Source organism: Fistularia commersonii, chromosome 20 (genome assembly GCF_037954325.1).
Source record: "Fistularia commersonii isolate RoL2024-O1a breed Wild chromosome 20, RoL_Fcom_v1.0, whole genome shotgun sequence".
NCBI classification, from domain to species: domain Eukaryota; kingdom Metazoa; phylum Chordata; class Actinopteri; order Syngnathiformes; family Fistulariidae; genus Fistularia; species Fistularia commersonii.
This window is the reverse complement of record NC_141303.1, coordinates 13,545,460-13,571,306: the sequence shown is the minus strand read 5'-3', so window position 1 is coordinate 13,571,306 and position 25,847 is coordinate 13,545,460. Positions and strand designations below refer to the sequence as shown.

Sequence of the window (25,847 nt, the reverse complement as noted above, 5' to 3'; positions counted from 1 at the left end):
AGATGGATCTGGTACATCAGCTTGTGGACCCCCTGGGTGTGTTTACAATTGGCACTTTTCCTGCCTGTATTTATTGCCTTGTGTGCCTGAAGTCATCTCCTGTGAGGAGAGGCTTCAATTCATTTAAGAAACTCATAATGGCCTTGACTTTTCCAGTGAACCGATGTAGGTTCTTGCCTGGACGGCTAATATTTGGCCATCCACTAATGTTTTTCTCTCGCTCCAGGTCCTGGTGTGAAACCTGCGGAGGAGAAGACAATTGAATACTTAGAGAACGTGGCTGTTGGTATGGCCAAAGGAATCGCCAACAATTTCGCTCACCAAAGAGAAAAGTCTCATGAAGATTAGGGGAATCTGAGGTCAAACATGTTGCCGGAAATAAATATGTCAGTAAGATGTATTTTGTAAAGAGCTTGTGTGTAACATGAAACTGTAGAAATATCAACTTTAATCATGATCCACGTTTTTGAATGATTATGACTGCGCAGAGCTATAATACACTAGGCCATCATTATCATTTAACATATGTGTGTTTACGCCACTGCTCAAAATAAGCTCCAGCTGGAACATGACCATCTCCCCTCCGTTGGTTGCTCCTCAGTCTCAACACAAAGGTGATGAAGAGGATGTTGACGTCGTTTGAGCACAAGACCACCCTTTCTAACATCTCTGCCCAGCTGGAGTTTCCGATCCATCGCCATGGTGATAGAGACTGTAATTGAGGACATCCGCGTTAAGCACAAGGTCCTCCTGAAGCTGAAGGCAGTGAGTAGTCCTCCTTACGATGAACACCCTCAATTTTTTACATATTTCCAGGACATGTAAATCAAGCTCTTTTGTTTCTCCCAAAGACTATATGAAAGAAGTAATCAATGAAGAGGAATGAATAATGAAAGAAATAAGTCAATCATTAGAAGTCTAACTTAAGGAACAAGTAGATAGAGGTGCAGAAGTCCTATGCAGAGCGTGCAGGTGTTTAACAATGTTTCTCTTCATTTGTCCACCTAAGGAGAAATTTGTCGAGGGGCAAGAGATAGCTGCATACAGGAATACTAACAATCACACATCAACATCACCTTTAAATAGCACATACAGTTACGATTTACGATTTAATTAGTGCAATACACCTTGCCATCCTGATCCATCCATACATCATCCTATTGGTTATTCTACTTGATAAACTTCATTGACTGATGAATGAGTGAGTTTTTGTATCTGTTATATTTGCAGAGTGGTACCTTGCATCTTCGACCAGATCTTTTAAAATTTATACTGTCTGGTAAGAGCCTCTTTCATTGTCTGTCATATAAATGTTACCTGAGGGGTCTTCGGAGATGTGGATAACCTGTGACCTTTCCCATTATTATTTATTAATCTATAGAGCTGCTTTATTTCGATTTAGCTATCAGCAATCCCATATTTCTGTATAGATTCTATACTTGCTCTGTAAAAAATCTTCATGATAGTCTGACTAACCCAAATACCCTGAGTCTTCTTAAAACGTGGATTCTCTGATGTAATTTTGTAAGGATACTTTATCCATGCACGTGCCACCAAATCAATTTCCAGATACTTATCGGTGGTGACCGGCTCAATCTTAATTTTTTTTTTTTTCCCTGAAATTGTGTGTGTGAGGATTTTTGCACTACTGGTCCCCATGTTGGCAGAAGCTGTAAGAGAACTTCAGGTAACACAAGAACACGGGAAAAACAAACCTTTTTTGGTACTGACTCCGTGCAACTGTTTGGAAGAGAATGGACTTATTTATTATCTGTATAAAACAAAATGTGACAAATAATTCATCTGATTGTTTATCATTTATATTTATCATTTCAGAGCATCCCCACTTCGAAAAACTTCAAAATTTCAGTACAGGATGCTTTCATTTTATCATCTTTATTTGCTAAGGAAATGAATTTGGGTCGTTGGAGTCTTTAACAGTGTATATGTTGGGTCAATTGAATTCACAATTTTATGAGCGATTTTATGATTTTATGAGCGATAATATATTCATGATGTTTTTGTGGATGTTAAATGAGAATCGTCAGTGTGAAGATGATGTCCGACAGCAGTTAATGAGGGGTCTTATCAGTGAGTGTGCAGAGAATAAAAAAAATCAACCTTATCAAGATGATAACGTCTATTCATGGAATATGTTAAACAATGTCTATTACATTGTAATGTCATGTTTAGTACCATGTAGTGGTAGGCCTCCCAACAAATTAGCTTTAAATTGAAGTTCCCCATACTGAGCAACTTTGCATACATTATACAGTTAAGACATTCAAAGAGTATGGATAAACTCTGGTATTGATCAGTTTGCAGCCAGACTGTGGTTTCAAAAAATATTGTAATCTTCCTCACAAATCACAGCTGTTCACTTCAGTCAGGCTTTGTAAAAACGTATCATCCTTCTTGTTTCTCATTCTGGGTGAGACAGTAATGATGTTTTTTTTTATTATCTTTAATCTAATCTTAAATTTTCTTTTAAGCAGCATGAAAAATCCTCAAGGCTTAATCCTTGCATGTTGCATAAAAACATAAAGAAAGAGAATTCACATTGTCATCTTTCTTCCTTTTTTAGAAGCAAAAACCAACCACCTTTCCATAGTGCAAGACTTACTGTGAATGCAGAATTTTCAACTAATTTGTTTCAAGTGACCATCATATTCCCCTCTGGTAAGAAGGTGTTGGCCCAAAGCCACTGGACAATTCTGGAGAGTTTCTGACTCTATTATTCAACAGGATCTTAGAGAGTGAGAAGATGCCTGAAGAATGGCGACGGAGATATGCAGAATTGCGGCAACTATAGAGGTATAAAGTTGATGAGCCATACAATGAAGTTATGGGAAATAGTAGTGGAACCTAGACTGTGAGCAGTAGTCAGTATTTGTGAACAGCAGTATGGCTTCATGCCTAGAAAGAGAATACAGATGTGGTATTTTCTTTGAGAATGCTAAAAGAGAAGTATAGAGAAGGCCAGAGGGAGCTGCATTGTGTTTTTGTAGACCTAGAAAAAACATAAGACAGGGTGCAAAGAGAGGAGCTCTGGTATTGTATGAGGAAATCTGGAGTGGCAGAGAAATATGTTAGACTGGTGCAGGACATGTATGCTAGCTGTGAGACAGTGGTGCGGTGTGCTGTAACAGAGAAGTTCAAGGTGGAGGTGGGACTCCATCAGGGATCAGATCTGAGTCCCTTGCAGTTGTGCAGTGGTGTTTGCATGGACCATGATGTTTGCAGATGACATTGTGATCTGTAGTGAGAGCAGAGTTCAGGTTGAGGAAAGTCTAGAGAGGTGGAGGTATGCTCTGGAAAGGGAGAAATGAAAGTTAGTCGCAGCAATACAGATTATATGTGTGAGAATGAGAGGAACTCGGGTGGAACAGTGAGGCTACAGGGAGTGGAGATCAAGAAGCTGGAGGATCTCAGGTACTTGGGGTCAATAGTCCAGAGCATTGGAGAGTGTGGAAAAGAGGTGAAGAGACGGGATCAAGCAGGTTGGAATGGGTGGAGAAAAGTGGTCAGGGGTACTATGTGATAGAAGACTTTCAGCCAGAATGAAAGGAAAGGTGTACAAGACAGTGGTGAGACCAGCGATCCTGTATGGACTAGAAACTGTTACAATGACCAAAAGACAGGAGGCAGAGCTAGAGGTTGCGGAGACGAAGATGTTGAGGTTCTCTTTGGGAGTGACCAGGATGGATAGGATCAGGAATGAGTCTTATCAGATGAACAGCACATGTTAGATGTTTTGGAGAGAAGATCAGAAACGCCAGACTGAGATTGTTCGTTCATGTACAGAGGAGGGATAGAGAATATATTGGTAGGCGGATGCTGGAATTGGAGCTGCCAGACAGGAGGTCTCGAGGAAGAGCAAAGAGAAGATTTATGGACGTAGTGAGAGAAGATATGAAGGTAGTTGGTATGAGAGAGGAAGACACGGAGAATAGGGTTAGATGGAGAAGGTTGATTCGCTTTGGCGACCCCTGAAGGGAAAAGCAAAAAGAAGAAGAAGAAAAAGAAGATATTTTTTTCATTAGACTTCAGTGAATGTGTTTCTGTTTTTTACCCTTGATAAAAAAAAAAAAAACAATATTCCCCATTATGTCTTGGACATTGGTTTGATACCTATGCATCAGCATGATTATGCAAATACCTTCTTTTTCACTTTTCTCCTACAAACGGTATTGTTAAATGAGCATAGGAAATATTCAGCATTCCAATAAAAGGAATGGTTTCATGCACTGAATGTCAGATTTGTCAACAAGGTGGTTCTGTGTCTTCAGGAGGGAATTGTGAAAACCCCAGTAGAGGGAGACATTGGAGCGATGTTTGGACTGGGCTTACCTCCCTGCCTGGGTGATCTGTTTCATTTTTACATACATTGGCACATACATACTTGAACTCTCGTGTAACTCTTGGTCCTACCGTCTGGTCTCGTGCTCATCGGGTCCATTCAGGTTTGTCGAGTCCTTTCGGGGGAAGAGCAGCTTGTGAGCATCATGAGGTGTTTCGGGGAGGTTTATGGAAACCAGTTTACATCATGCCAGCTGTTACCACACCAAAGACCTGGGCAAGAAATTCCACAAATGAGCCAGCATTTCTCTGTCACCTGATATAAGAAGCTCTAAAATCAACAAATGCATCAATAAAATAACCTGGATTTTTTCAGCAAAATGGTAAACACACAAGATCTTTGCAACAGCATCAAATAACATGAGCAAAGATTTGCTGTGTCCGCACCTAATGTTCATTTTGTCACCGCAACTTTTAGCCCCTCAATATCCCTTGAATTTGAAAAGGAGCAACCTTTGTTTTTGTATTTGCATCTGAAAGATGTTAAACTCCTTCATCTTATTTTTCATGAAACCTTGCTTTTTTCCGATTTATTTACATGACTTACATTGCATGGATGTATAGTGCTGTTTTACATAAATGAAAGAATAAATAAAAAACAGTGTTCATTTGAAACCCACACTCTTAGAATAATTATTTAGAGGTTAGTGCAATACCAACAAGGCGTTACTATGTCTGGTGAATTTTGTCAGTTTTATTCACAAGTTAAAACCAATTTTTCAAAGTTTATCCACTAAGCACTTATATTATTTGATGCTAAGCAATGGGGCCTTGAAAACATTCTGTCTGCTTTTTTTAATACTGTATGTTTAGCTTTAGCTATCAGGGGTGCGCATAATTCACATTTATATCTTTTTACTGTGGTATGAACTTGTCAGAGATGTCATGAGATTCTCAGATGGGTCTTATTTAAAAGCAGAAAATTTAACTCATAAATTATTGTGGGCAAAAAAAAACTCAGGTCGCATAAAGCTTTTGTGATCATGTTGTGATTCTTTGCCTTTGATAATCTATTTTATTTTGTTTGGTTTGCAATATATGTTCATTAGTTCATAAACCACCACCACACTGCTACATTAAAAGTTGTATGCCTGAGCTTTTCCTCATACCTCATCCATTTTAACCTGTTATTGGCTAGTGAGGTGTTATTGAAAGTGTCAATAATGGGCTTTTCTCCTGAGAATGCAGTATAGTGTTGCTGCCATTTTGGAGTGCAGTCTGAATATGATCATCTTCTACTTTAAGTATCATAAAAAGCAGAATGAAACATAGTGTAGAACTGCTGGTTACTTTTCTTTTTGTAGCTGTTAGCCATTTATTACCATGAAAGAGCCCCCATGTGCTTGCCATGAATTAGCTTTTGTGATCTTGTATGTGTTTTTGTGCTCTTGTATTTTGTTCAGCCTTTTGTCCCTATTTGTCATGGTCTTGGCCCTTGATGGCTTTTTATTATTCTGTTTCCCTCAATAAATTAATTACGTCTCTCGCTATAAACTACACTAATGGATACATGGATGTCCTTAGTTTTTGTTCTTACAACTTTTATATAATACTTAGTATTATATGATATATATATTACATTATAAAGACATGTATGCTGAGAGGCAGAGAAGTATGTTAGATTGGTGCAAGACATGTATGCTAGCTGTGAGACAGTGGTACAGTCTGCTGTAGGGGTAACAGAGAAGTTGAAGGTGGAGGTGGGACTTCATGAGGGATCAACTCTGAGCCCCTTCTTGTTCGCAATGGTGATGGACAGGCTGACGGATGACGTTAGACAGGAATCTTCATGGACCATGATGTTTGCAGATGACATTGTGATCTGTAGTGAGAGCAGAGAACAGGTTGAGGAAAATCTAGAGAGGTGGAGGTATGCTCTAGAAAGGAGAGGTATGAAAGTTAGTTGCAACAAGACAGAGTATATGTGTGTGAATGAGAGGAACACGGTGAGGCTGCAGGGAGTGGAGATCCAGAAGCTGGGTGATTTCAGGTACTTGGGGTCAACAGTCCAGAGCAACGGAGAGTGTGGAAGAGAAGTGTAGAGACAGGTTCAAGCAGGTTGGGATGGGTGGAGAAAAGTGTCAGGGGCACTATGTGATAGAAGACTATTGGCCAGAATGAAAGGAAAGGTGCACAAGACAGTGTTGAGACCAGCGATGTTGTATGGACTAGAAACAGTTACAATGACGAAAAGACAGGAGGCCGAACTCGAGGTTCAAAAGCATGCAGCACGTTAATTGGAAAAAATTGGGAAAATCATCCTGAGTGGTATTAGGTGAAGCAAGGTTTGCTGCAGTGCTTGCTTTACCTGTATCCTATTAGATGTTTCTGTTTTAACACCTTGAGGAGAACTTTGTGAGGGAAATAGCACATGTACTGGAATGAACTAGTCACTGCTATGACAATGATTGAGTTTAATGAAATTCTCACCAACCACTTTGAAGCGAAATGGAGAGAAAACTAAAAATAAAGTTCACATTTTGACTGAAACAAACCGTATCGGTAGTTTATATCAAAATAACTGTCAAAACTGATATTTATTTCTTTTAACAAACTTGAGGTAATTATTAACCAATGCATTTTTGAACTGCGCTGAAAGAGATGAGACAGCAAAAGATATTTCTAAACATCCTCTGTTGACATTGAATGATGCATTGTTTTAATTGTCCAATATATTTTGGTTCAATAAGACTCATTAATGATATAAAGAAGTCACCTTTGAATTTATAGAGGATTGAGATTTTTTCGAGTTTTCAGTTCAACAGGTCTGTGTTGGATTATTTTAACTGTGCTTGGATTATTATATTTATGGCTTCTGTGTAACAAAGTTTAATGGAGCAAATGGCATTGAATCATTAATTCTCTGTACTGCTTATCCATGGACGTGGACGTGGCTGTGGGAGGGGGCCGGGTGGGGGATTTCAAACCAATATCATGCCTGAGGCAGGGTTAACCCTGAACCAGTCACCTGTCAATCACGGTGGCACACCGACAGACATCCGAAATTCACTCATTCACACCTACAATTTAGTCTTCTGTGAACCTACTGCTTGTTTTGGGGAGGCGTGAGGATGATGCCAATCGAGGAGTAACATGGAGAACATCTAAAATCCACATAAAAGATATTGAGCAAGAGACACCACAAAACATTAGTCGCCTCCTTTTATCCTCCTACTATGTAATCATAGTTACAGGAAACATAAATGTCCCCAAGTATTCAATGAAGGCGCCATGACTGATAACTGCGAATACCAACAGAAGCATTTTACTTAAATTTTCTATGAAAGCTGTAATGATGGTACTGTATCCGGCCTTATCTGCTGCAAACCTCCCAATGCTGAGCCTGCTTGTTATCAGGGCTCGAGCTCCAGCCAACCTCCAGGGAAAGCAAACTGGGATAACAGGATTTCCAGGGGTCATTAACTTTCTATTTATTTTGTGTTCTCTTAGGTCTTCATCATTTCCTTATTTTCTGCAGCGGCCCGGCACGTCAGTATTTTACGTGTATATAGCAGGCAGCTGAGATGTCAGAGGATTTCTAGGAAGCTGACTTGATCTTGAGTTTAAAACATTATCTTCAGTATCTGCTTGACCTGCTAGTCAAAAAGAAAATAACAGTATCATAAAACAATTTAAGTTCTTGTTCAGGAGCTGCTTGCATGGGAAAATTTTGTGGAGTTTCCCAAATTTGGAACATCATCGTAATTAGTCCTTTCTGTTATTACTATGTAGGTAGTTTGTACCATTACTGCAATGGGATATAAATATACAACACATAAAAGTAGCTTTCATTTAATTCGGACAATGGGAGGAAAATTTCCATGAGCTGGTCGCTGATGTCTGGATTCAATCAGAAACATTCTTTTTTTTCCTTCTGACAAGCAGGTTGTTGCCTAGTATCAACACGATTCAGAATCTCATTGCAGAGCCCTTTTGCAGTGTAATCACGATGCAGCCCGATTTGGAATTGTCACTGTGTATGAAATTCAAGAGAATTCACTGTGGAATTTGCATTTTTTTTTTTTTTTTTTTTAATTGTAATGCAATAATCGTTGTGCAAAGTTGCTCATGCTTGGGTAGAATTTTTTTTTTTTTTTAATTGTTGCATCTCTGCAAATGAGCAATGTCGTTGTCATGCACAGACAAATGTGTTTTTAATATAAAATGTAAAATAATTGAGACTGGAACACTTTAGAATCAGCAGTACGAGCCCGTTCGTCTTTTAATGTGCCGGGTAATTTGAAGCAGCACTGTGCTGCCACGTGGCCCCTAGTGAAGAAAGGAAACAACACTTTCTGTATGAAAATGTAGGTAAACATGACTTAATGTAAATTTTCCACATGTTCTCTGAGGTCCATTATAAGAATTGTTTTTCAGGGTTTTTGAAATTCTCTAACAGCACAGTTCAAGAAAGGAACACTGAGAAAAATGTTAACCCCATGCCATCAGAATAAAAACATAGTGAAGATTTAGTGATTCAGTCATTTCTGCATTGTACTTTTCCTGTCGCCTCCCTCATATCTTTACATGTTGCATATGCCGATTACAAGACACAAAAAAATAATAGCTCAAGGGGAAAAATGAAAAGATGTGTTGGGACATATTGTGTTATAATCTATGTTTGTACTTTGTATTGCAAACCTACCTTTAGGTCTCCATCAGTGATAAAAATGAAAGATTTGAAAACTAGGAGAACACAATTTATTTTTTGCAAGGATTGTACCATTGACGCATCAAGTATGTTGAACCATCTGTCTAAAGCTGTAGTCTGGAAATTTTATATATAGTCTGTGTGTGATTTATGTAAAATATAATGTAAAACAGGACGCCTTCACGTCCTTTGCTGTCGTCCTTGGTTAGTAAACTAGTCCCCGTCTTGGACGCAGACGAGCCAAGCCTCCATCACAACCTCTGTGAAGAGTCAGTTCCGCTATTTGACCACAGGTTGGTGTGGTTTCTCTCAGCCGGGTCACAGTGAAAGGCACATTCAAGGCGCCTCAGTATCGACCAGGCACAACATGAGGATAGTCATGAGTGTGTGTGTGTGTGTGTGTGTGTGTGTGTGTGTGTTTATGTGTGTGTGGGTGTGTCTTAGATTTTGGGCCTCCATCCTTGTATAAACTGTGTGATCTTGGTGACGTGAAGCCGGCTAAGGTGGAAGTCATGTGACAGGATGTCCTCAGTTAACTGCACCAGGAGGCTCCCATCGATCCGCTCCCTCTGAAAAATGGACACGGCCGCCTCCGATAGGCCAATGAACCGCAGACAGGCCGAGACTTCCTCTAAGGACAGGGCGGAAAGGTCGGCGGGAGGACGCCAGGTTGGATCTGTGGGTCCGGCAAGGCCTTCAGTCTGCCCCGCGGATGTCCCACCCCCTTCGGCACCCCTGGAGGACTCTGTCGTGGGATTGGAGGGGGGCTCTGGCGAGGGGCAAGGCGACTGGCGGTTGAAAGGGTTCAGAGCCCCGAAGGGGGCAAAGCGACTTTGCGGGGGCGGCCTCAGTCGAGGCCCAGAGGTGAGGGAATCCATCCAGGGTTCTGCCCAGGTGGCCTGCGCAGGTTGAGGATTGGCTGCGGTTTCTGTTGACAGGGAAATGACTGGCTCCGGGCAGGCGGAGTTTGGGGCGGGGCAGTCGGCCCAGGAGCAGGGGTAACAGTAAAGCGAAGCATCGGGAGACGGTGAGCAGCTGCGGCAGAGAAAAGAAAAGTCAAAACCGTGTGCGGTAGTCCGGGTCAAACAGAAATACACCTCGCTTGTCATATTCTAGGTAATCAGAGCTTTAGGTGCAATTGTAAAAACACACCTTTGTTGCTTTCTCGAAGCAGATTTTATTCTGTTTATATAATTGTCTAGTCCTCAGTGTTGATTTATGACTGGAGATACATACTCAGGATGTTTCTTTACCATTGTGTCAGCAATGGTACATGCGGGCATTATAATAATTTTAAATTAGCCAACATCTGGGTATCAACTCATTTCTCGTAGCGAGAAGATGAGTTTGCCTTTCTGCAAACTGTGTCAGCTTGCATCTCATCCATGTTTTGTCGCCCCCGTTGAGTGCGAACGCCTCCGGTTTGAAGTTGTTCTCACTCCTGCAGTCTTGAAAGCAGCTCACTTAGCAGCCATGGAAGCCAGAAGCCAGTTAGCATGCTAGTATAAGCTGTCTTACTGTTAAGGCTGTTTAAAAAAGAGCGGTCGGAGTATTTCTGTTTTTTTTTGAGCCAACATTCTGAACATATAAAAGCTATGTTAGTACCGTACTGTTTATCAAGAGGGGTGAAATTAGTTTTCTTAGTTGAAAACAAACCACACTTCACAAAAATGTCACTTTCCTATAAAAAGATCCAGTGCAATTACTTACACCAGTGTTGTTGTTACTTGGCCAGCAAATGCTGAGAAATTTCCCCTGCTATAAGGTATTTTGTCCCCTCCACTATATGTCTAATTACTCTGCTGTTACTTGGTAACATCCGGCACTGGTATCATCGGGCTATAATTTTTTTATTTGGACATGAATCATCCATCTGACCTTCCACTGGAGGACGCTGAAAGACGAATCATGCTGGGATGTTGCACCCAAGTCAGTATGTGGAGGTTTTTCATGTGCTTCAGCTGACTTTTGGATGTCAAACAGAAATATCTTATCCTCTATGGAGTGAACTTGCAGGTTTTAGATGGGAAATGTTCCCACATGTTTGAAGGGCTCTCTTTCTTGTGTCTCCCTGAGGAAAAGAGTGTATGTTTGGCTTCCAGTGAGGAGTGTGTTTCAGATAAAAAAGTTGCGGTACCTGTCCTGCAGTCCTGAGGAGTAGAAGGAGAGGTTGGGTCTTGGGGAGATGGAGGTCTTGGGGTATCGGGGAGGGACGGGGGGGCTGGGTGCTGGACTGGAGATGGAGCCTCCTTTAGAGCAGCGTGGGGGTACAGGAGGAGCTATTAAGTAGCGACACTCCTCTCTCACCTAGACACACACATATAAAGGATGTAACTCTTAAAATTTGTGAGTTTTTATGGGACTGACCCGAACAATTCAAACATTAAAAAGCCAACCCCGTCACAGAGACACATACAAACACACTTCACATTGTGGGTAGGCTCAATACCAGGGAATGAGGACTAGTGTGTATCTGTATGGCAGGATATAATCCAGCTGCCCTGTGGACTGCAACTCGCACCCTCCCTGATACAAGCATGAGCCGCTGTCACTCTAAAAGAAAGTTAATTGAAGAAAACAAATGTGGTTATGGCAACCTCACCCCATGATGCATTGTGCATAATAATGAGAACACTGGCTTGACAGGGTGCTAATACCAAATGTGTGACAAACTGATTAAATACACTGCTTTCAGTGTAACAGGGAAACTTTAGATGACTTTAAATCCAAACATTAGTCATCAAAGTGGTGTTTTGGACCTCGGACATGTCGTTATGTGCAGAAATGTTTAAATTTTGGATTTAGTCAGCGTAATTACAGGAAGAATGGAAACAAAGACTTGACAAATTGTCCGTACAAAGCCTACGCAGTTACACACACAACACCATTGTGATGCAGCATATGGCCTCATTGCCAAGTCTTATGACTCCAGGGTTTTGATATTTGCACGTAATTAATATTATCAATGTTTGTGCCTCGTAAGAAGTAATGCATTTTAAACTTCCGGTCACAGGGCGATCAGGCTGGTTAGCGCAGATGGAGAGTGCTGCTTTGTGCAAGGAGATGAGCATCAGACTTAACTGGGGATGTCAGATCAGTTTGACAGCAAATTTACACTAAACCACAGGCGATGCCTGAGAAAATATCACATGGGCTTTAATAAGAACATACATAAAATTATTTTGAATTTTTTTTTTTGAATCAAGGATGGAAAGATATATCATCTATTTATTATCTGTTTAGCCAAATGGATAGAGAGCAATATAATCATCATAAAAATCATGATAATTATGATCAATATTTTGACCAGAAAATTTGGTATGACATTATCAAAATGCCCAGCCTTTTTGCGCTATGGTTTCTATTGCAGGTTAAAAATATACTGTATAGGGAAGGTGGGCCATTGGCATGACTTGTGTGCTGTTCTAGTGTCCGTCTTGTCTTTGAAAAATCACAAACAATTATTTCAGAAAAAAAAAAACATTGATGAGGACTTCCCACTCCCATAAAATCTTATTCATAAATACCTTATTGTCAGAAAACAGGGCAAACTGAGGTCTTGGGTGTCTGTGAAATAACTACATGTTTCAGTTGACCAATTGCACATGTCCTCAAAACGGACTGGTCAGAGTAAACTACTGTTTTGTTTTAATTTAACTTGTTAATATTTTAACACGTGTTCTGTCAATTGAGTAATATTTCCATGTGTCTTCCTCAAGCACGGAATCAAAACAAAAATAGAGGACTTGTTTTTTTCAGTTTTTTCAAACACAAAATCCACTGACCGAAAAAAAACAACAAAAAACGGGATGAATCAACTGGAAGAAAATCCGATTCCACCTTGGTAAATATTCGATAGTGAACTGCGAAACACAGTACAGCTAGCGAGGCAGAGGAAAGAGCAAAGCTTACTTATCCTAAACCTTCATTACAGGAGACAGGAAGCTGCCTATCATGGCTGACTGACAAGAAACTCTTCGCGGATACACAGGCTGAATATCTAACGGGGTACTTTTTTGTACTATTGGCACTATTTTATACAGTGTATAACCTCAGAATAAATATCAGTGCAAAGCACACATGTGAGTGTGGGTATTCATGTGCTTGGAGTGAATGGCAGGCAGCCTTTCCAGGAAGTTGGCGTGTGTATGCGTGTAGTCAGTGAGGTTTAAAAGCCGTAATGTATGAATAATGAATGTAGGGCATCCTCACTCTAAACCACCGGATGCTGCCTTGAGCAGATTAGATGAATGACAGACTGCGGGATGAGGAAGACTACAGAAGTAGAGGAGAGACTCACGGCGTCTGACTTTGGGGGGACGGGCGGCGGGGTAGCCACCCTTGTCACCATGGTACCGAGAGAACCATCCAGAGAGGAAGAAGAATGGAAAGAGATCAGGTTTGACTCCTTTCCCAAGCCCTCTGCATTCTGGTTGGTCCAAAGTTCCTCGTAAGGGATCTCCTCGCCGGCCCTCATTTCAGCCTCAGTCCACTCGGGGGTCACGTACTCCCGATCCTCACCTGGCCCGTCCCCAAGCCGCTCTACAACAGAGTCACTGCAGCGATGTGATAAATTGTCCGAGACCCCGCCCCCATACCCGCACATCGACAACCGCTGCAGCGCTGGCGCCAACGAGTCCTGACCTGACACGCACACGCGAGAATGCCGTGGACTCACACACTCCTCCGTCATACACTCCAACTCTGGCCGAGTTTCTCTAACCGCCCGAGAGTAGGCGTCGGGGTCAAAAGCGTGCCGCAGAAGTAGGCTCTCTAGCGCCGCTGTATGGACAGAAGCCTCAGCCACGTTAAACCGGGGCATGCAACGCAGCAGCAGGAAGTGGGAGGGAGAGACTTCCTGTCGACGCAGAACCATGCATAGCACCACTGTCTTGCTGACGATGTTGAGCAGCTTGTAGCGGTGGCCTTCCCGCACTGCGTGTCGGTCGTAGGGGTTTCTCGGCGGCCGTGACGGCACAGAAACATTGACGGGCAGACGAACCCTCTCGATGATGCTGCGCACCGTATGCTCCCCTCCCAGCATGCCCTGCTCCAGCGGGGAGCGCGTGCAGAAGCATCCACGGCACGCAAAAGGTAGGCTGACACTCTGGTTGGTACGATGGTTCATACAGACCAGGCAGGGAGTTTTACCTGTGCGGGCAGAAGCAGCACAGTTAGTGAAACGTTTAAGGGTAACAGAATTATAACTCAAGCAAGAAATATTATCTGTTTATCATTGTTAACCGGAATTTATTAATATTGCTATAACAAATGAATGGCTCTAAAGTTGTGCAGAAGTCCCTTAAAGATAATTAGAGATACAAATTTAAACCCACATGAAAGACTGTAGGTATAATATGCAGTGTGTGTGTGTGTGTGTGTGTGTACCTTTGTGTATGTCTTTGTAAAAAATAAAAAATAAAAATAAATAAAAAACTCACAAACCTAAGCTTACTGTTCTGTATATTTCCTGTGCATCTTGTATTTGCAAGTGTTATTTGCAGTCCCTATGTCCTCTATTGTAAGTCGCTTTGGATAAAAGCGTCTGCCAAATGTAATGTAATGTAATAATAGCTGCCAAAGTAAAAGGCTGAGTTAACAGAAACACCATGAATATTTTTTTCTTGAATCTTACATTGTTGCATTGTTTTTTCAGGTATTTGCACCATTTGGTATCATTTGCATACAAATGTCAGTGTACAAAGGCAGTTTTCTGTCACAAGCGGAACAGGACTCTGAATATCAACAAAGCATTAAAAGACTTGAAAGGGGGTTATTCTTACTTCGGGGTGTCTTTCCCAAGCGTCTCAAAAGTGCGCTTAGTCCCGTCTTTTCCTTAGAAGGCGTGGCACACAGAAGCTCCGCCTTACCCATGAGCGACAGTTCATCTCCAGCTTGCAGGGTGAAGCTATAGGGCTCGCTGTCCTCACTGAACTCCCCTGAAACCACCTGTACCAGGTACACACACACACACACAGAAGAGAAAATCATGTGTGACACCAGTATCCTTCTATCAAAAACCACTGTTCATAATTTCAGTATTGGTTTGTCAAAAGAGTTAAAGCTGAAGCATTTTTAGGAAAACAATGTAGCTTTTTCTTTCATTTTCCGTCATCGAAAAATTAGGCGACTGTTTTTGAGGATACATGAGAAGGCTGTTAACGTAACGAAACCTTGATGCTGAAGGAGATCGTTTCCATGACAAACACCCGGTCAGGGAAGATTCCAGCAACTTCTTCCACACTATAGAAATACTGGACTGGGTCCCTGATGTCCCGGTCTTCATCCAACAACTTGAACTTTCCTATGGAGGCAAAAGGAGCCGTATGAGGTGAGGGAAAGAAGAAGAAGGGGAAAAAAAGGTTAGGCGTTGAACAAAACAAGAGTGGGGGTATGAAGGGGGAGGTGAACGATGGAGGAAGGAGAGTCAACAAGTTGCTGTAGGAAAAATAAGGCAAAAGGTACAGGAAGTCCTGGGAAACATAAGAACAAATATTTTTACTTCCTTGTGTGTTGTGTGTCCAAAAGTATTTTCAAAAATACACATATACTTATATCTGCTGTATGCAATGTTTGGATGACAAGAATACAAAGACACCTCCGTGACCTATGACCTGGCACCAGCTCTCAACCAATCAACAGTCGACAGGGTTGGCATGGCAACCAATAAAGGACCCCCATTCTCACACAGAGCAGAGACCCATCACCATGGAGACACACACACAACTCTATTCCTTTCACTCTTTCTTTCCCTTGCATGTCCCCTCCTCTGTCTGTAAATCTTTCACACTCATACACTCCACACACAGATATCTGACGGAGTTTCAGTTCGTTATTTTTTTGTTCATGTCACATTTTAATGTCTAAAATAAACATTCCAAGTAAAATGTTGTCAAAAAGAAGGTATTGAAAAATAAAAATGCATTTATGATGTTTATTGTTCTTTATAGGTCAGGTTATGTATTGTGATGAACCCCAGTAAGCCTTGTACAAAAACTTACACACCATTTTATACATGTGTGTGAGTCTGTGAGTGTGTGTTTGTTGGTAAGTGTGGGTGAGGGGGAAAGAGATGAGGACAATTTTTCATCTGGGAAGCAGAGCAGAATACCAAACTCCGCCATCTCCTCCTAGTCCACCCTTCTCTCTCTCTCTCTCTCTCACTTAACCCTCCCCCCCCAAACACACACTTCCCAAAGAGCCACCAACAATATCAGCAGGCACTACTTTTAAACGCCGCCCACCGCATCCTTGCCGAGAGAAAACGACAGACTCAACAGGGTTTACCACCACCCAAAACAAAATGCCAGTGTTGTCCAAGAAATGCTGACACAAAGAGAGGATTACTGTGATTGAAACAACACTGTGTAAAAATGCGACAACGCTTTAAGTCACCATCGTTGCTGGAATGCGGGTCTGAGAGGTAAAAAAAAAAAACAAAAAAAAAACATCCTCTCTCTCTCTACGCATAAAGATTTGGCAACTTGCTCCGCATTTACAAGAATGACTGGCGCCACTCGCTTTCTTGAGAGCCATTCATGACAAGGGATCATTCAGCTTTTCTGCCCTCCACATTTTCAGTCATCCCCTACTATGCAGGGGAGGGAGAGAAGAAAGAGAGGAGAGGGAAAGACTAAGACAGGAGAGAGCATCCTATTGACCCTCCCCGAGGGAAAAGCTATATTGCTCTCATCCTAAGTTTATTTAGACTTCCTGTATGAAGTCATCACACAGACATTATCTCATCATTGGCATTTGATTCGGCCACGACTCACCTGCTATATCAAAAGACATGCAAAATCGTAAAAGTAGGGATGGATTTAAATTGGTTTTGCTGTCTTTTTTCTTGCTTACCGAAATAGATTTTTAGCCTATTGAAAATATAAAATGTTGCCATTGGTGATCAGATTATATCACAAATGACATGTATTTACACTTAAGCTGTTAAGACCACATGGCTAACTCGGTATTAACAGGGAAATGCTTCACTCGTGAAATGTTGCAATGATAATAATCTCAGTAGGAACACATCCTCCTCTGACAATCCTTCTACACATTCACCTGATACACACACACACACACACACACACACACACACACAACTGTTCTCTCATTCTTCAGAGAAGGAGCCTGGGAGGCAGCAGTAGTGTGAGGTGACATCAGCTCTCCATCAGTAAGGGAAGCAATGGAAAGGGGGCATTAAGCTCCAGTTACAGGACGAATAATGTGACTGGCTGGACAGTCAGAACATGGGGATGGTGAGGGAAAGCTCCGGTGAGGTAATACTGACTAGACTCATTCAGCAGGAAGTTGAAACATCAATGGCAAAGGGTGAGGGGATCCACTATATCAGGGTTGGGTTTGTGAATTATTGTAGAGGTGAATATCTATGTGTTTTTGTTCTGATGTTTGGTTCAGTTTCTTGTTTTTTTTTCTTCAGTTCCCGAATAACTTTTAATGAGTTCCAACTGCTTGGCTGTAACTAATCAATATAGTCCCAACAAATAAGTAATTGTCAAATAAACACTTATATTAATTGAAAACTATCTAAGTCCCCAATTGAATATTTTGATCTGATTTTAAGAGGAAAGTCTCTGACAGTAAACTGAATGCTTTTGCATTTATTGACTGCAATTTAAGGCAGAGACGATAATGTAGAGAAGTCATCAAGTCGGAAAGTACTGAATATACCACACCGTCTTCTTCACCCGACTCTTAATTAAACATACGATTGAATGAGAATAAGGTGCCAGAGATTATTAATCCAACAATCTTACTCCCTTCCTAAATGAGTCTTTTCCCAGATCTGGAGCTGGTCCTTAAAGGAAACCCCCCTCAGGAAGTGAAAAGAGTTTCCTGGCATCAAACAGTTAGCTGATGCTCACATATGCAAATGATGTAACAAAACAAAAAACATGGGCCTTGACCGATGTTCAAGTTAGAGACGTTCCCGAAAGTCTGCATTAATTGGTTCCGGCATGTGTTTGAAACTACAGACAGATTTCTAAGCGCAGGGAAAAAAAAAAATTGGGAGAGATATGTATTACTTATACCAAGTTTGAGAAAATTCCTTGATCGAGATAAAATACTGACATATTGTCTCACGATTTACCATTGCAAGAGTTTTATTAAACGACTGCCATACAATAAAAGTTATTTCATATTTAAATCTCATTTTATCATTTTATGCAGGCTTTGCAGTCGAGTCGTCAGTGAGATTTGCAGGCAGTTTAATCAATAGGCCAGAAAGACGGAAACACTGTGGGGAAATCAAGTCAAATAAAGGCAAGCATATTTCTATTTAACTAAGTCCAACAACTAGAGTGCTTGATAATTATTTGATCAGTGTGCATTTGCATTTTGCATCATTACAAGATGATGGAATGGTGGATCCAATCCACTTTAATCCATAACTGCTGAAATAAGCTGAATAGTTCATATTTTTATAAGGTGGAATCTCAAGATAACTTTCAAAAACACTTGAATGTGTGTGACCCTTTCCTGACTTTCCTGGACTGCCACCAGTAGGTCTTGTTAAGATGCAAGGTGGGTCTATAAGTGTTTATAACATTCAGTATGCATGTGTTTTGAAGAGGACAGTGACCTTTTCAGTCCCCGAACCCTGCAGCAGGGATGGTAAATCACAAAGAATCTGTGAGTGTGTGTGTGTGCATGTGTGTGTGTCCTCTGTGTGTGTGTGCAAGCATGCAGAGACTCTCACCTTGGTACTGCAGAGGGATGTCAATTTTGGGTCCAATGACGTAATGTCCCTCCTCCAAGCTGTGGGCTGTCACTGTGGTCCACTGGCGACAGGAATGTAATAGGACCACATCCTCCTCTGACAATCCTTCTACACATTCACCTGATACAAACACACACACACACACATAAATGGGCAGAAAGAGGTTAGCCACAAACAAAACATCTTCTGACCTCAGGTCACCAATTGGTCAAACCAATTGGTTAAGGTCGGGAAAAAAGTCCATCACAATCTGACAGTAAGTCAGTCAATCATGGTCTGTTGCTTTCTCACAAATATACACTCACGCTTAAGACTCAGTGCAGATAATTACCTCCATCGGTGACTGTTCACCAGCCCTAACCTCCTCCGTTCACCACAACCCTGCGATTTGGCTGGCAACCCACTATTACACAGCCCACACACACAAACACACTGCTCTGAACTCTAGTCATTATGTAGCACAACCACATCGATTTCCACTGATAGCACAGCGCTTGTTCAATCACACACAGACACACACACACAAACACAGGCACGGACACGCATGCCCACCTTTTCATGGCTCACTCTGGATGGATCAGTGTTTTGCTCAAGCGTTCAGTTTAACTATGGCCTAACATGACCCTGTGAGAGAAAGTACATGGACTGTTTTAATCTAATATTATAAATAAATAAATAGTACATACCACAATGTTTACATTGTATGTGTGCGCTAGAACCAGAAGGATCTATTTTTTCCAACTCAATCCTTTTTTTAAGCTTTGCGAAACCTAACTGCTGAGACAGCTTCTACCTTCTAACATACCCTTTTCTTGTAATAACAGTATGCAGTGATAAAGCCATCCATACTCTTCTTTTCCTTTAGACTTTTTCCCTCAGGAGTTGCCCCAATGAATCAACTTTCTGGATCTAACTCCATTCTCTGTATTCGCCTCTTTCACACGAACTAACTTCATATGCATTCTCACTACATCTTCTCTTTGGTCAAACTTCTCTTTGGTCTTCCTCTAGAACTCTTGCCTGGCAGCTCGAATTCCATCATGTCTACCAATATATTCACTATCCCTCCTCTTTTGGCCAAAAGCTACAGCTACCTGCAAAGGTAGCTGAGGAAGTCACCCACAGATGTATGCACCAAGCTCTTTCTGGGTTACCAGTGGTGTCTAGGATAGACTAGATGACAACCGAGAAAGGTTGGTGATGCTGGAGAGACAGCTGACGTTCAGGGAAGACTGGTGGGGGCACGCAGGACTAGCAATCCTGTGAGCAGCACTCGCAAGAGGGCATCAACCCAAACTACAAAGGAACCAAATGAGCAATACCCCCAGAGTCTCCCCAGGAAGAGAGACTCAATGGGACGGACATACCAGTATAGGCCAGGACGAGAAACATGACGAGAAATCTAAAGCAATCAACACTGACCATAGAGGAGTCACCACTCTGGGAAAGTCTGAAAAAGCACCAGAGGGCCCAAGCAACACCAGAACAGGTCCAGGTGTGGAACATCAGCAACTCACTACAGCCAGGAAGCAGCTCACAGTGCTGAGGATGTCCCCGCACTTGGGGAGCCCCAGCACCAGAGCCCAGTTCACATGAACCCTCCTCTGACCTGGAAGCAACCAGGATGCAATCGAGGGCCTTATCAGGCCCAGTACATAAGAAGATACATGCAACCACAACCATAGTGTACAACCTTGCTAAGGAACGGTTCAGCATTATGGAGAGGAAAGGCCAGAATTAACCACAGCAGCAACCAAACAGAGAGGAGAGAGAGATTTGTTGACTGAGAAGCGACATAAAGGCGCTAAACAAAGTGTTTAAGACCAGCTCACTGACTGAGAAAGAAGGTATTAAAGACGTAACAAGTAAGCTGTGGGAACAACTGTGCACGATGAGGAGACCAGAACACCTTCGGAAGCAGCAGCAGAACAAAGAGAAGAGGCAAGCACAGTTTGTAAAAGACCCATACGGCTTCACAAAGAAACTTTTTGGCCAACAAAAATCTGGCACGCTCTCTAGCTCAAAGTAGAAGAGTTCCATTTGGAAGCTCACAGCGACTCCAACAGAAGTCAGGATCAAGGAGCCAACTGCAACATCTCGAAGCCTGAAAAGTCAGCAATTAATTTGAATGCGAAAGGAACCCACATGGCAGGAAGTTCAGGAGATCGTCCACAAAGACAAATCATCCACTGCCCCAAGCCCCAAGTGGTTTGACATAAAAGGTATACAAGAAATACCCAAAACTTCTTGAGAGGCTGTGGAAGATTGTAAGGAAGATCTGGGCCAAGGGTACGATTCCACCTAGCTGGAAATTGGCAGAGGGATGTTTTGTTCTGGAAGAGGAGAGTTCCTCCACAATCATCAATCCAGGACAACCTCTTTCCTTAGCGTAGAGTGTAAAATCTTCTTTTCTGTTCTGGCAAGAAGGATCACATCTTACGCAAAACCACTATATCATTACATCTATCCAGAAAGGTGGCATCCGAGGCTTTTTGGGCTGTCTGGAACACACTTCCATGATCAGCCAATTAATCCAATTAAGAAGCAAAGCAGAAGAGAGGCAACCTAAAAGTTGTCTGGCTAGACTTTGCCAATGTTTATGGTTCAATCCCACATGACCTCATTCAAGAAGAACTTAATCACTATTACATCCTTACAGTGATCCGATACACGATCACCGGCTTTCTTGCGGGATTTAAACTCAGAGTTACACCTCCGAAAGGGGGTACCCCAATAGGGCGTATATGGCCAAAGACGATTGATAAAATCTTTACTAGTTCAGGGCCTGGCTGTACCAACACGGCCTCTTGCCCAGGCTCCTTTGGCTATGCACTGTCAATGAGTTTCCCATGACTGCCATTGAGGTCATTGAGAGGAAGACCAACAAGCACTTACAAAGGTGGTGGGGCATTCCCCCAAGTTTCTCTTCAGTAACCTTTACACCCGGTCCGGCCAACTGCAACTATACCTGTCATCAGTTGTTGAGGAGTTGTTGTTGAGGAGAAGACGACAAAATGCAGAATTGTGTTAAACCTGAGGGATTCCAACGACAACCTGGTAAAACAAGCTGGTGTCACAACCAGGTCCGGACATAAGTGGGCTGCCAACACCGCTGTGGAGCAGAAAGTGAGCTCTCTAAAGTTACAGGACATACCGTAAATTCCAGACTATTGAGCGCTCCTCAATATAAGCCACACCGGAAAGCTGATCCCTATCTAGGGCTTCCTCCTGCGGACTAAAACTGTTAACTGTCTTCTTTGATGTCGGAGTTGAGCAGCCACAGAATTTCCAGGTCATTTCATCGGTCCAATGTGATAAGGATAAACGTTTTAGCGGGAAGCTCGTTAGCCCCCCCCAAAAAAAATCCATAAATTAGCCGCACCTTTGTTTAACCAGTAGTGTTCAAAGCGTGTGAAAAAAATTGTAGCTTATTGTCCGCAATTCACGGTAGTTGCTAACCCATGTGTCCACCGGCAAGGCCTCGGCTCTGCTCATTTTCAAACCTAGGGAGGCACAACTGCAAGGGCCAAATGAGGCATGCTGAAAGCAGAGGTGCTGGAGGAGGAGAAACGGCTAGCCAGGGCAGTGGAACAAGGTTCCCATGGGGCTTGGACAAAATGAGATTTGTCCAGGCGCAAGGTTATGTGGAGAGACCTGTGGCGACTGGAACCTTACCGTATCTCTTTCCTGTTGGGGTCTGTCTATGACAACCTTCCTTCGGCATTACATCTGCACACATGGGGGCTAGGGGAGGAGCCACTGGGCGAGCTCTGTAGCCAGAAGGAAACTCTGGCACATATACTATCTGGGTTTAAAACAGCTTTAACCCCCGGGGCGGCATAGATGGCGCCATGATAAAGTTCTTCTCTCATTGGCTGACACCATAGAGCGGGAGAGAAGCAAGAAGCCTTCTTTAAGGAAGGAGCAAGGCTCCCACTTACCACAAAAGGCCTAGCATCCTTCGAACTGCAAGCTTCTGGGAGATAAGCTTTGATCTTGGGAGAAGGCTGCAGGTCCCGGGGGTGGTCCAAACAACCCTCCGCCCAGACATCATGCTATGGTCAACGCAGGACCAGAAGATAATTCTGGTTGAGCTCACTATGCCATGGAGGAAGGTTGTGAGGAGGCCCATGAAAGGAACGCCTTGAAGTACCAACATCTAGTCCAAGACTGCAGAGACAAGGGCTGGCAGGCATGGCAGTTCCCTGTGGATATAAAATGCAGGGGCTTCCCGGCTAAGTTGGCATGGTATTTATGTTCTGCTCCAGGCCTGAACGAACCACTTACCCTTTTCTCCACCCATTCCAACTTGTTTAGACCAGTTTCTTTAACTCTTAGCTCTGTTGCTCTGGACTGTTGACCCCAAGTACTTGAAATCCTCCAACTTCTTGATCTTCACTCCATGCAGCCTCACCGTTCCACCTGGGTTCCTCTCATACACTTAAAATTCTGTCTCGCTGCAACTAACCTTCATTCCTCTCCATTCCACAGCATGCCTCCACCTCTTGGGATTTTCCTCAACCTGTTCCCTGCTCTCACTACAGATCACCATGTCATCTTCAAACATCATGGTCCATGGAGATTCCTGTCTAACCTCATCAGTCAGCCTGCCCATCACCCCTGAAAACAAGAAGGGGCTCAGAGCTGATTCATGAATAAGCCTCACTTCCACCTTGAACTTCCCTGTTACACCTACAGCACACCTCACCACTGTCTCACAGCTAGCATACATGTCCTGCACCAGTCTAACATACTTCCCTGCCACTCCAGACTTCCTCATACAATACCAGAGTTGCTCTATCGCCATCCTGTTGTATGCTTTTTTTAGATCTACAAAAGTGCAATGCAGCCCCGCTGACCTTCTTTGTACTTCTCAATAAAGGCATCTACACTCATTATTAAAAAATATCTGAACACTTTGATTATGTAGAAAAGTGTGTTAAAGCAACGGTTGAACACAGATTTTCTCCTTTCCAAACCTGTTCGCTGTCGATTTCGGCCTGGCTGACGCTTGGCCACGATACTTGACATGTACTTTGCACTCAAACGACTTCATTTTTGCAGTGCGTGCGGCTGAACTGACGGCATGGACACACGATCTGCGGTAAATAGCTAAACCACCATCTGGGTTGACTGGGTTTGCAAACAAGCGGCTGTCTGTGGAGTGACTGCGGCGAGCTTGAGAAACATTAACACCCGCTTCATCCACCTCAGCACTTGTGCGCGCCGGCAGGGCTGAGATGCGTAATTTTTCAGGGGGCGATCGGGTGCGCGCTTTTGCACGCCCAGAAAAACTTAGTGATCCCCGCCAACAGCTCCTCGCCATTGCCACGGAACTCGTTAGTATTCAACCCATTCGCCGACAGATTACTACATTTACATATGAAAAGCGTTGAGCAGCACTTTAGCAGCACAACAGACACTTTGTGGCTTTTCCGGGCTGCTCGGGACTGGAACAACTTTGGCCGTGGCGCCCACCGCCCGTTCCCAGAGTAAAACCAATAAAAAATCCAGGAATGGAGAAGTTGAATTTGGAGTCGGTGCAGCGCAAATGCACGGAAGATGTAGAAAGCGGTGGCGGATCTGGCGTGTAAGTCAACTCTCCTGGCGTCGACTTGGATTCGAGCGCCCGACGTATCTGAGCGACATGAATGAATCACTATCGCAACGGAAATAGGATGATTTCACAATAAGAGCGATGTACGGGCATAAACCGTGCTTGAGTGGATTCCCAGAATACTAGTGGTATTGAAGTGTAAATGAGATTTATGAATAGGGTGTATTGAGACTAAAAGACTGTATTGCATGTGAGCAACACAAGCTTATACTCTACCATAACAAGCAATACAAATAGTAAAACCGATGTAAATGTGTCAGTGAGTAATGCATCCGAGATGAATGAGAAACAGGTGGGAGTGACAATGAAAATTCATAAAGTTAAGCCAAATCATGAAAAACATGACTTATATTTTCTACCTGCAGTGTAATTTTATTTATATCAGATCCCCTGTGGTTGTGAATGAATATCCTTTGCATCCTCACTTATTTAGCTTAACCTGCCACGTCACATCTAAAATATATCGTGCAAAATGAGGTGCCATTTTATGATAGTTTTTAGTAGTCATTATACGTGAAAAGGTGAATATTATTATAATTTCAGGTACCACTTACGACGTATTTTGAAAGGGTCTACCGGAAATGGGTTACATCTGCAGTGCCCTGACACAGATGCGACGCTTACTAGAGTAAATCGTTACACTTGTTCTTCAATCTGGTGTCGTCAATCCCGTTGAAATATCCCAGAGAACCCTTTTTGAAATCCTTCTTGATCAACTTTTCTTAAAATAAAAGGAATAAAATTAAAAAGCGACAATAACTACGGTTGTTCGAACTCCTGGGACATCAGCGCAGAGTTAGCTAACAGCTGGCGTTGGTAGGGGTCTAAAAAGTTTTTTTGCGGAGCTGTTAGTCAAAAAGTATGAACTAATAATAATAGTAATAAAAATACTAATTATTAAATAAAATAAAAAGGGTGTTGGTTCTTACCCTGAGCCAGCCGGACCAGAGTGGGCAGACGAAACTTGCTGACCACCGCGTCCAGCGGCAGCGCTAACGGGCTCCAAGTGATCTCCGACAGGCTCGCCGACAACTTCTCCATCCTCCCGGGTCATCACTGTACCGGAGATGGCGACGAGGTGGCGGAGGATGACTTTGACGATCCGACGGCGGAGCGTTTCGCCATGTTTGAACGTAAACGGAGAGGGATTGAGAGAGGAGTCGGTGTTGGTGCGTACAGAAGGAGGGAGGGAGGTAGGAGGAGGAGGAGGAGGAGGAGGAGGAGAAGGGCAAACCCCCCTCTTCGCTCTCCCTCCGATATTATCTGCCACCTCCGCCCCCTCATACGCAAGTCAACCCGAGGAGTAGAAAGAAAATAATACGAATGTCAAACACATCCGGATTAAACCGCATTTCCTCCATAAAGTTCCGAGGTCCTTATAGTTTTTATTTGATTTACCCGCTGTTTCTCATGGGTTTTAAATGCTAATTTCCTTCATGATGATCGGCACTGTAAACCCTACGAGGATAATAGGAGCG

At 42.7% G+C, this 25,847-nt stretch overlaps 1 protein-coding gene and 1 long non-coding RNA gene across 3 annotated transcripts; one reads left to right on the top strand and one right to left on the bottom strand.

Annotated features, from left to right (window-relative positions):
- Positions 1 to 231: 231 nt before the first annotated feature.
- LOC147223023 (uncharacterized) lies at positions 232 to 5,056 on the top strand. The gene is made up of 6 exons (XR_015107692.1): positions 232 to 386; positions 602 to 765; positions 1,231 to 1,279; positions 2,585 to 2,679; positions 2,746 to 2,814; positions 4,290 to 5,056. It is a non-coding gene; the product is annotated as an uncharacterized LOC147223023 (long non-coding RNA).
- Positions 5,057 to 8,553: 3,497 nt separating this feature from the next.
- garem2 (GRB2 associated regulator of MAPK1 subtype 2) lies at positions 8,554 to 25,564 on the bottom strand. 2 transcript variants are annotated; one of them, XM_086167183.1, is made up of 8 exons: positions 23,040 to 24,151; positions 22,694 to 22,957; positions 18,732 to 18,872; positions 15,184 to 15,314; positions 14,794 to 14,959; positions 13,311 to 14,161; positions 11,148 to 11,317; positions 8,554 to 10,045 (listed from the first exon to the last, which is right to left on the bottom strand). In XM_086167183.1, exons 4-8 carry the CDS (start codon positions 15,208 to 15,210, stop codon positions 9,451 to 9,453), a joined length of 1,809 nt encoding a protein of 602 aa, XP_086023309.1. In that variant the 5' UTR covers positions 15,211 to 15,314; positions 18,732 to 18,872; positions 22,694 to 22,957; positions 23,040 to 24,151; the 3' UTR covers positions 8,554 to 9,450. The 2 variants fall into 2 exon arrangements, with proteins under 2 accessions (XP_086023309.1, XP_086023308.1); XM_086167182.1 differs by lacking the exons at positions 22,694 to 22,957; positions 23,040 to 24,151 and adding an exon at positions 25,299 to 25,564.
- Between the last annotated feature and the right edge of the window lie 283 nt (positions 25,565 to 25,847).

Coding starts and splice junctions, on each gene's coding strand:
- garem2 (XM_086167182.1), bottom strand. CDS start 25,410: ATGGAGAAGTTGTCGGCGAGCCTGTCGGAGATCACTTGGAGCCCGTTA. Junction 15,315..18,731: donor CATCCCTCTGCAGTACCAAG/GTGAGAGTCTCT, acceptor TTGCCTCCATAG/GAAAGTTCAAGTTGTTGGAT. Junction 14,162..14,793: donor CTTGGGAAAGACACCCCGAA/GTAAGAATAACC, acceptor CTGCCCGCACAG/GTAAAACTCCCTGCCTGGTC.